The 12,044-nt window shown below is 29.2% G+C and overlaps 1 protein-coding gene across 1 annotated transcript; it reads right to left on the minus strand.

Moving 5' to 3' along the window:
• Positions 1–377: 377 nt before the first annotated feature.
• LOC130818002 (methyl-CpG-binding domain-containing protein 4-like) lies at positions 378–6,319 on the minus strand. Its single transcript, XM_057684018.1, has 2 exons — positions 6,073–6,319; positions 378–1,106 (listed from the first exon to the last, which is right to left on the minus strand). The coding sequence occupies exons 1-2, from the start codon at positions 6,184–6,186 to the stop codon at positions 606–608; spliced, it is 615 nt and encodes a 204-aa protein (XP_057540001.1). The 5' UTR covers positions 6,187–6,319; the 3' UTR covers positions 378–605.
• Positions 6,320–12,044: the final 5,725 nt, after the last annotated feature.

Here is a 12,044-nt window from a genome sequence, read left to right on the forward strand (position 1 = left end):
TAGAAAAATAAATTGTAAAAAAATTAGAAAAATAAACTTTAAAGACAATTTGGCTTCAATTTTATGTAAGCTTTGACATCCTAGTTATCCATGAAACTTCAAGGGACATTTTTAAAGAGAACCAAAACAAACAAAATCTACTTCCTTTGCTCCTCTTAATTTACAACATTTTTTCTTATAAATAAATATTTCACTTATTTTGCTACAGTTTGATCTACTAACAAAGACCTACATATTCTCGTGTAATCTCATTCGCAAACTCAATTTTTCTCTTCTTTTCGTCCGCACTATTCTTTGATTCGATTGTTTTTTTTGTTTTTTTTTTCTTACTCTTCCACTAACTACCAACCAAAATTAATTTTCTATGAAAACACAAATGAAGCAAAATAAATGAACATGACTACACGAGTATTTCATAACAGAACATAAGATTGCAAAGTAAGGGACATAACAATAGTTGAAATCTAATAGTCTTGCAATGAAGTTATACTAAAGACTGAAGTTAGATGGGCATGAAAATAAAGAGCTCCACACAAACTAAAGATTACAAACTGAAGATTATAAACACTGAACTGCACAGACATTACACCCTCCTGACAGCAATATCAAGACTCAGCAGGCTTAGCATCTTTAGCTTTCTTGTCTCTAGTAGCTGCTTTCCTCTCCAAAACGTCCTTCGGAATAGTCTCCTCCACTACTTTTGGCACCGTAAAACTAAATTCGCTAATAGACACACCTTTTATGTCGGGATTTTCCTCCAGATACTTGGAAACTTCAGTACTTGACCTCAATTTCTTTCCCGTGGGAGTGATGTAATGAGCGTCCAATTTCGAGAAATCCCTTCTAAGAACTAGCTTTCGCTTAAACCCAGCGGGTGATCTTGGAATGTTTGGCTTGTCAATCACCCAGGTTCTTGTGGCGTCTTTTTCTATATCAGCTGGATCAGAGCAGGAGGTATTACCCTTCTTACTGCATGTAAAAGGTTCCTCCAACAATGTACTTCTGATAACCTCGTACTCTTCTTCGTTAGATATCAGTCTCCATTTAAAGCATTCTCCGCATTGGACAGCATACAGTCCAATAGTGTTTGTTCCGCCAGAAGTTTTCTACAATCAACAACTAAATTGGTGAGGCTGTCAAAAGATACTGATTGGCTTTTACTTATTGTGCAAAAAATAGATGCTAACTGTCGAATCTGTATTTTGGGCCCAGAGGAGGGTAGTTCAGGTTAAGCAAATAATGGGAAAAGGAAACCTCAAAATTGTCCGAAAAGATTTTCGCATAATGTCCAGAGATGGAAAAGGAAATCTACACTCGTATATAACAAACAATATTCATGCAAAGTAAACTTCCTTGATCTAATTCGGAAACCTAAAAAAAAGATCAACCTGATGCTTTTACATTCACAGGTCCAAAATTACGAAGTCAGAATAAAGGAAAGATCCTGAACAGGTGACCCCTTTGTAATTACGCAGCACCAAACATGTCTTTTGCCGGGATGTTAATTCCGAGAATCACTTAAGAGAGACCCTTGGCAGTTTTCTCAGTATATTACATAACTTTGGAGGCGGGGGTTCAAAGAAAGAGAAGCCTAGATATCTCACTCGAAGAGGTCAAGGAAATACATCTTCATACAAACAGAAGCAATAATGCCCAATAGCCAGAGATTTCAATTGTAGATCACTCCAGTGACTGTGACCTGAATCCAGAAGTCTAATGCAATATTTCAAGAAATGCAGTCAAACTAGAGGGAGAAATAATTTTTCATTCTTAATTGGAAAAAAGTAAGTTACAGATTATTCTAAAAAAAAGGTCAAACTCACACTAGGAATGAGAGGGTAAAACATAAACCATAAAGTTCATAATGGAAATTACTCCCTCTTAAAATTTATCACTTAAAGTTTTGCACAAGATTTTAAGAAATGCTAATAAATACATAGCAACATTGGTATTTAAACAAAAATAATACTGCATTTGTATTAGAAGTTAAGCCCTTAACAATAGTAAAAGTTGTGATTACAAATAGAAGTATCAGGAAATATTCTGAACAGTTCAGTGGTTGAAGAAAAAGAAATGTAGGGAACAATAAGAATTTAAAACATGTATCAAAATGTTTATTGATAGAGTTCAAAATAAATATGAATGAAAAATATCAGTTTTAAAGGGCATGAGACACTAAGGCGCAAGAAGACACACCTCGTGCACCTGTTGTGCGTCCCGTGCGCATTTTCTAGTAATGTGTTTTCATCGCATTGCGAAAGTGTGTTACGCCTTGCCACATGCTTACTTTAAAAAACTAAGAGAATAATACAACAATAGGCCACAAGTCAGAGAAAGCAGAAGCTTTTAACTCCATTAATGACAAATGGAGTAATTTCTAGAAAAGAAACTACTCTTTCCGTACCAACTTGGTTGACATAAGAATCAGATTGTGATCGCATCCAATTGTGGGTGATTTCATCCAATCGATAGTATGAATGCATAAAAATAGGGATTGATAGATTACACTTGTCATGGAAGGAACTAAACAACAACAATGTCAAAGCCTTAATCCCATCATATCGGTCGGAAAATTTAACAAACACAAAACAACTTGAGAGATCATCAATATCAAAGATTATACTTTTATTCACTCTTATCTAGTACTAATCCACAACAAAGAAGACACATTCTATGATCCTCCACATATAGTTTCCTTTTCCATTCAAAACTATCTATCGGCAAATGCTCTTTTCCATTCAAAGATGTTACTATTATCATGTTATATTTCACTCATATTATCCAAGTCATCTTTGGCTTAGCTCGTCTTTTTTCTAAACTCCTTTAACTTCCAACCTTCCATTTTCTAACGGTTAGGTCTTTTTTGCATGACCAAAACAACGTAACAATTTTTTCATTGTCATAAAAAACTACAAAAACAAGATCCTATCGTATGTCTTCATTTCAAATACTAGCTTTTTGGATTATACACATTCATCCATCTTAACATAAACATCTGAGCTATCCCAATCATCCTACAATGATCTTTTCTCAAAGTCCAACTTTTTAACTCATAGGGCAGTGGCGGTCTAATTTTGACTTTACCTTAGTAGCCCACTTCAGTCACATAATATTCCGATTACAACTTTCCATTTGAACAGCACTACATCATATGCTTTACATCTTGATCAATATATTTTATGAAGAATTGGGCCAAAGCACTTGAAACACTCACTTGGAAGGATCTTCTCAGGTATCAAATTTTACAACACTTCTGCTATGAATATCTATGTCAAATCATCATCCATAGAATGTATTTCTTCCACTTAGTTTAACCTTTTTATTCTAGTGTTTACCTCTACAAATGTAACTTAGTATTGACTAAACTCAAGTTTAGTCCACTAACGTGATATTCTCAACAAACATGCACCACTTAGATAGTTCTAGAACTATTATAAAATTTCTTTAACTACTTTTCAACACGTCATAACATTGTTGCGTACTTCCTCATACACGTCTTGAACCATACTAATCTACTTATGTGATATACCTTTCTTTGTCATAACCCATCAAATTATTTTTCTTGGTCCCATGGAGACATGTCGCAATTTGACAAACCCACAAATGAATATGTATCAACTAAATTTTGAGTTTATGACAGTACTTGGTTGTGCAAAACATTTTTTGTTCAAGAAAATTGGTTTTCCCATTATCTTGCATATGACTAGTGATAAGTGAAAAATCATAATTCTAAAGCGAAAAACAGCCTTCCAAGCATGTTACAAAAATATACTATTGGTTAATATCAAGATATCGGCCGTAGAACGACTTTTGAGATCAATGCAAATAGTATCACAATTGTCTAGATGCATATTGCAGTGACTGGAAAATTAAAAACTTTTAAACTATGATCACTACATGGTGACGCAAGCAATATTTATTTTAGACTATGTTTCCAAGGGAATATTTTCTATTTGTAAGGAAAGGCACATTTTACTCCATACTCTTTACATGTTCTTCCTCTCCACAAATCTCCTTGCTATGTTTGTACTTTTATTTTCCAATTTTTCCATCAAGGAAAATACAACACTATGTTACTCCAATGTCATTAAGCGGCTCCCACCTAAAAGAGGTTTAAACTCAAGAAAAATGAAGTTTAAAAAATCTTAACCATTGAAAATATATTCCAATCAAAAAACTCCTCATGCAACCAAACACAACCGTAGTTTGACTACAAAGGTCATCAAACGCTTATATCAAAGCAAACAACATACATTTCATCACTTGTTACATATTGAAAGGTCAATCAACAGTAAAACAAAGATAATAAGATCTCAAACACGTTGAGGTATTTCAGGGTTTCCATACAAAGGAAGTGGGTGCATTACGCAGGAAAACAGTCACCAAAATTTTGGTTTGAAAAACTGATTGATTCCCCCACAACATATGAACTAAAACATACACAGGAATCATTACCACATTGAAACATGGAGGGGATGACTACAATTTTTCAAGCTCGTCATTAAGTAGTAATCAAAATAATAGGTAATACCTTCAATAGTTATGCTCCTCAACAAAATTAAAGGATCAAGAAAGTATTTAACCTAGTGTGGGACTATAGAAGTGAGAATATTATGAATCCTCTGAATGCTTTAGTTTTAAATGAAGTGTAGTCCCGATATTAGAATATCTTAAATTCAAGGGCATTTGAATCTTATTCAGCTATGTTTTCTTATAGAGTTGAGTCATGAATATTTAACCTAGTGATGGACATAAGAACATTATGATCAACATCATACTTTTATTCTGAAATGAAGTTTGGCCCCAATATTAGAATTAGGAGCGTTCAAAGAACTAGCTATATAAAGAGTTCAGATACCTTAGTTGACTAATATTCTTTAATATTACAACCTCACATATTCTCTTTTTCAAACACCAACATTTAAAACTTCTACATTGCTTTGCTTATAGAAAAGGCATTTGATTCTAATATGCAAGAAAGAAATAGATTTCTATTAAAAGGAGAACATTGACAAATAACAATCTAAGATCACCCAAGCTGACAATTAAGTACAGTTTCATGAGAGGAGAAAACATTGGGGCACCAGGCAAATTATACTTATATCTTCACACTTCTTAGCAAGATTTAATTCTGCTTGTTAAATGTCAAAAATTGCTAGTTTACTACCATTTTGCAAAACTGCAAAACTTCACCTACCTCCATGACTTAATGCTTGGTCTAAAAGTTGGGTAAACACAAAATTGATCTTTGCATATGAATAGGGTTCAGAACTCTAATTGGTCTAACCACTTATGCAATAAGATAATACTAATGCCACAAAGATCCAGCTATACAAAAAACCCCAAACTAGGTGGCGAAGATGGACGCGAGAAGTCATGGATTCATGGATCATTAACAAGAACCAAAGGTACAAAGAGCTCCAACCAAGTTTTACCCTAATTGAAATTCTATGCATGGGTAAAGTAGAGCATATAAACCTAAAAGAACAAAATTGTAGAAGTTTGAAGAGTGGTCTTCACGCCTTTTATACAGATGCACTTATAAAATCAACCTTAATAATGATCATGCTAGTATGAAGTAGTCCATTCATCACCTCTATATCATTTTGATAAATGATAACGCATCTCTTCATTTCTTATAAACAATCGCCCTCATTTCAATTAATGAATTCACCAGTCACCAAATGTACATATCTTATTGTTTTATGATATTGTAGAACAAATCCCCTCTACTTTCAAATGGATGAATTATCTTCCACGATGAAATTAAGATCTAAGCAAGCTTCAAAATGACTATAAAATTATCAAACAAAACCCCAAGTACCCAAACCATAATTCACATCAATTAACACGAAATCATGCAAAAGGGTTGTTTACTATGATCAATAAAAATACAAACATGCATAATAAAGAAAAAAACCCATTAAGTATTAAAAAATTTAAATCTAACCCAACAAAGAAAGAAGAAAAGCAATTGAAATGGTAATGTAACAAAGAAAACCCTAATCAGAAAAGGAGAGAATCGATCAAGGAAGTAATCAAACAAAATAGGGTTTATGAAAAAGAAAGAACCTTAGAAGAAGCGGGACTAGGAGCAGGCGAAGAGCGGGAAGTAACAGAAACTTCAGTGGCGGGAGATGGAGATGGAGATGGAGAAGAAGAAGTAACAACTGAAGGCTGAGACATTACAAATCAATGGAGGAACAGAGAAACAGACAGGTAAACGAAGCTCAATTTGTTTGTTTTGACAAGACTATTCTTCTTTACTTTTCTTTGTCTTTCTACTATCAAAGATCCTCCTTGGTTGTTGTTTATTGGTTGTTAGTCGGGTGATCGTAAATTTTTAATTTATTTGATCTAAAATGACAATCATAAATTGACAATGACAAAGAAAATTTAGCAAACTTAATTACTATTAGTTTTTGATTATTTATATAAGTAAAAAAGATTAACAAGCTAAAAATTAATGAAAATATTTGAATAAATTAAATGTTATTTACCTAATATATTTTACCAATCAACTAAAAATAATAAAAAGTTAATTATCTATACCTATCTATAACTATTATTATAACAAAATAATGTCATCATTTTTTTAAATTGCTTATATGTTACTTTCTCAAAAAAAATTCCCTTTAAAACTTAAAGATGATGTCATTATTATTATGACTAATATTTATATCTTTGACTTTTTTACTTTTTAATTATGACTATGATATTATCTATATTGATACTTTTTTACTTTTTAGGTCATATCATTTAATTTAATGTATTAAAAAATTATATATATTTTATCCCTGTTAAACCTTTATAATGTCATTTTTTAAATGAGTATAGGATATTTTTGATATGGTTAAAATATAAAGCCGTAAATTTTTATTTTTTTGTTTATACGAATATATTAGAAAATTTAATAAAGTCATGCATCAAACAAGTATTATTATCTAGTATAACAAACAAAGCAATTATATGTTATTTACCTAATATATTTTACCAATCAACTAAAAATAATAAAAAGTTAATTATCTATATCTATCTATAACTATTCCTATAACAAAATGATGTCATCATTTTTTTAAATTGCTTATATGTTACTTTCTAAAAAGAAAATTCCCTTTAAAACTTAAAGATGATGTCATTATTATTATGACTAATATTTATATATTTGACTTTTCTACGTTTTAATTATAACTATGATATCATTTATATTGATATTCTTTTACTTTTTAGGTCATATCATTTAATTTAATGTATTAGAAAATCATATATTTTATCCCTATTAAACCTTTATAATGTCATTTTTTAAATGAGTATAGGATATTTTTGATATGGTTAAAATATAAAGCCGTAAATTTATATTTTTTTGTTTATGCAAATATATTAAAAAATTTAATAAAATCTATGATTAGTAAAATTATTATCTAGTATAACAAACAAAGCAATTATACTAAACAAAGTCTATGATTAGTAAAATTATTTTATGTGAGGGCCAGTTCTCATGCTAGTTAGCATTTATTTCCTTTAGGAAAATTAAATTTAAAAAGTCTTACATTTATCATTTCAAATAATTTCCCCTTTTAATTAATATTAGATAGATTTCCGTGTCAAGCACGGTTTATGAATTATATAAATAAAAAATTACTAATCTTATATGTGTAATTAAATTATTATATGACTCCTAAGCATATTGAAACAATAAATTTATTTGTTTTAAAAACTGTAAAAGTAATTAATACTCCCTCCGTTCCTATTTGATCTTCCTATTTGGGTATTTCACAAAGATTAAGAAAAAGAAAATCTTTGGTGGTAGTGGGTATTATTTTAATTATATAATAGTGGGAAGTAAGGATTGTATTGGAAGTATGAGGTTGTAGTGGGTATTATTTTAATTAAATAGTAGTGTGAAGTAATGATTGTATTGAAAGTATGAGAGATAAAACAATTATAAATAAAAGAAAAGGGGTAAATTAAAAGAAAAAGGAGGGTTTAAGGGGTAAAAGTGGGATAAAAACTTTCCAAAAATAGAAAGTATTCTAAAGTGGAAAAACTTATAGAACTACCCGTTTTAGTAAGGTGGAAAAACAAAAAGGAACGGAGGGAGTATGTTATTATCCATTGTAATTAAAGTATACTATATATTTTAATTGATTGTACATTTGTACGTATATGGTAACAAAATAGTAAAATAGGTGTAGTTTTAAAATCGTTTTTAACTAATCAATTGAATAATCTAATCAGAAAGATATTACATGATATGCTATAAATATTTGCCTAATAAACATGAAAAGAGCGGAAAAATTTTTATCGTAAAGTCGACATGTGTCATAATCGTTTCTTCATTAGTATATTGTATAGATAGATATGAAAATCTTGTCGGTAAATTTAAAATTTAAAAATATCTTTTATCCAAATTCCAATCTGATAATAAACATCCCACATTTTGATTAATATAGAAAACTCTTACTTTTTAATTAATATATAAAAATCTCATCTTTGTATCATTTATTAATCTGCATCAATAGAGTGTCACAATAACATATATTTACTAGGGTATATAAATGAAAAGTAATTTAGATGAATAAATGATACTCCCTTATATTTTAATTCAATGTCCTATTTAGTTTTGCATAATCCTCTTCGATTTAATTTTTTTCCTTTAAATTATGACTTTGTCTTTTTTTATCGTGGAATTTTTTTGACTTTTAATATGTTCTTTTCTTGTTCGTTATTAGTAATAACAAACAAGCCATGACTTTCATTCAGACACGAAAACACTTATTTTAAGAATTATGTTGAAATGAAAGTTTATTTATTTATTTATTTATTTTTGTATTAATACAAGCTTGTTTATTTCAAATATTATTCAATAATTTCTTGTTTGTTCCTTTTTGAATCATTATTCATCATACCTCAACACCAAGTTAAACAATCCCACAATTTAATAAAAATACTATAAAATATTAAATAATGAAATATATCAATTTGTCATTTTCCGACTAATTTGTCATTTTTTATTAAAAAAAACTATATGATCCTATCTTAAATTGAGCTATATAATATAATTTAGTGTTTAAAAATTATTTCTTATTCTAAATTTACTATTTTTAAAAACTAATAATTCAAATATTATTTTATAAAACTAATTAGCCAGAAATTTATGTAGCATATAATGATCTAACCAAGGTAAAAAGTAATACGAGTCAATTACATTTATTAGAGTTTATATAACAAATAAATCGATTGGTTTATTTAATTTGAAATTTAAAATTAGTCTTTATTAGTAGTTAATTATTTCAACACAAAGGGATCACTAATTAGGTAAATATTATTGAACAAATTATTGTATGAGATAATATAACCCTGAGTTGTACTTCATACGTTGATTAACTACATATATTTTATGGTACGAAAATGTCTAATATAATTCCATTATAATTTTAAATTATTTCACATAATGTTTTGAAAAAAAAAGTACTAAAAGCTAATCCAACCATATTTTCATGTATAAACTAAACATATTGATTCATTGAAAGAAAAAACTAAACATATTGAGTGCCTCAATCCCACGACTAATCTCTTCTTAAAAATCACATTTATATATAATATTAATATTAAAAACCTAATGTATCGCACAAGTTTTTATACTAGTTTTAACTATTTATTATAATGTGATAATAAATTTATTTACACAAATAGTTTTTTCACTATAACAACGATAATTTGCGAAACAAGTTAGATAAAGGTAATATAACTAGAGGAGAATTTAGGTATTGGACTTGTCCAGGCTACGATCATGTCATTTGATTAAATTGTTATTATTTATTATTAATGCGATTGAAAGAAAATTTGGCAGTTGTTAAAAATAGTTAAAATGCATTAACATGAAGTCATAGGCACTACAAAAAACTCTTCATTTAGCGATGGAAAAATGGCGACAGGAACAGCTGGTCGCCAATGGCGACGACAAGGCGAGGGAAAAAGAGGTCGCAAAAGCAAAAAGCAAGTTGGCGACGACGTAGCGAGGAACACGTGGGTTGCAAAGCAAAAAGAGCAGTGGCGACGGCCCTTAGAGCGTCGCCCATTGGTCGCCAAATAAAACATTTGGATTTTATTTTTTTCCAGATTCTGGGCGACGGGTTCCCGGGTCGCCTGGGCGTCGCCTATTTTCTCTTTCTTGTTTGTTTTTTAGTTTATAACTTGGCGACGGGTATGTTACGTAGCCATTTGGTCGCCCTATTTTTGAATTTGAATTCAACAATGGCGATGGTTGGTTTGTTTATCGCTTTTTCATCGCCGTTTTGTCGCTATGTTATTCTATAAAAAACCCACTGATTGTTGTCCATCATAGTATATTTTCGAAGCTTTGGAAGCTAAAAAATTTGTAGTATATTTTCGAAGCTTTGGAAACTAAAAAATTTGTAGTATATTTTCGAAGCTTTGGAAGCTAAAAAATTTGAAAAGGTTAGTGAGTTTTTTGTTTTTTTTTATATGAGTTAATTTTATTTATTTTTATTATTTATATTTAGTTTCTATTGTCATTAATTTTATTATTTAATTTGTACATGTTTTATTTTCTTTGTTATTTTTTTGAGTTTTTATATTTTTTATTATTTTATATTTTATTTTAATTGACATTAGTTTGCTTTATTAGTTTTTATTAGAATAATTATATTATTATTATCATATATATATATTTTTATTGTCATTAATTTGAAAAGGTTAGTGAGTTTTTTGTTTTTTTTATATGAGTTAATTTTATTTATTTTTATTATTTATATTTAGTTTCTATTGTCATTAATTTTATTATTTAATTTGTACATATTTTATTTTCTTTGTTATTTTTTTGAGTTTTTATATTTTTTATTATTTTATATTTTATTTTAATTGACATTAGTTTGCTTTATTAGTTTTTATTAGAATAATTATATTATTATTATCATATATATATTTTTTTTATTGTCATTAATTTGAAAAGGTTAGTGAGTTTTTTGTTTTTTTTATATGATTTAATTTTATTTATTTTTATTATTTATATTTAGTTTTTATTGTCATTAATTTTATTATTTAATTTGTACATAATTTATTTTCTGTGTTATTTTCTTGAGTTTTTATATTTTTTATTATTTTATATTTTATTTTAATTGACATTAGTTTGCTTTATTAGTTTTTATTAAAATAATTAAATTATTATTATCATATATATATTTTTATTGTCATTAACTTACTTTTTTGATAAGTTGAATGATTATGTTATTATATTATATTTAGGTGTTAAAAATGAGTTCTAGGCAAGAAAGAAGTTGGATGTACAACCGACGAAAAAATGAAAAGTTTAGTTTAAGATTTATGAGAGGCTTGGAAGAGTTTTTAGATTTTGCTCGTACACAAAGTATGAGTTCTGAGATTAGATGTCCTTGTAAAAAGTGTAAAAATTGTTGTTTTAAGGAAGTAGATGAAATAAGGGAACATCTAATGAGAAGGGGGTTTGTTGAAAATTACTATGAGTGGGAATATCATCAGAACACAGAGATAGGAACAACATCTGATGTTGCAGCGGAAGTCGGAGAGCAATCGTCAAACAATCCAAATCCATACGCACAAATGGTGCATGATGCAGCAGCAAGTGTGTTTCCAGGCAATTACCATCACTTTTTTCCCTCACAGTATAATGTAGAGTCAGTAGATAATGAACCACCGGTACACGTTGACGAAAATCCAAACCCACAGTGTCAACAATTTTTTGAAATGTTAAATTCTGTAAATAGTCCTCTGTATGAAGGTTGTAAAAATCACACGAAGATGTCTATTATTGGTCGACTTACAAACCTGAAGACAGACCATCGTCTCACTGAGAGGTGTTACGACGATATTTGTGGTATTGTCAACGAAGTGTTACCGGAAGAGAATACGATGGTAAACAACTTCTACGAAACGAAAAAACAAATAGCTGCTCTTGGATTACCTGTTGAGAAGATAGATTGTTGTCCTAACGGATGTTTGATATATTGGGGGAATAATGCGAATGCAACTTGCTGTTACATTTG

The sequence above is a fragment of the Amaranthus tricolor genome, chromosome 7 (assembly GCF_026212465.1).
Source record: "Amaranthus tricolor cultivar Red isolate AtriRed21 chromosome 7, ASM2621246v1, whole genome shotgun sequence".
Classification (NCBI taxonomy): domain Eukaryota; kingdom Viridiplantae; phylum Streptophyta; class Magnoliopsida; order Caryophyllales; family Amaranthaceae; genus Amaranthus; species Amaranthus tricolor.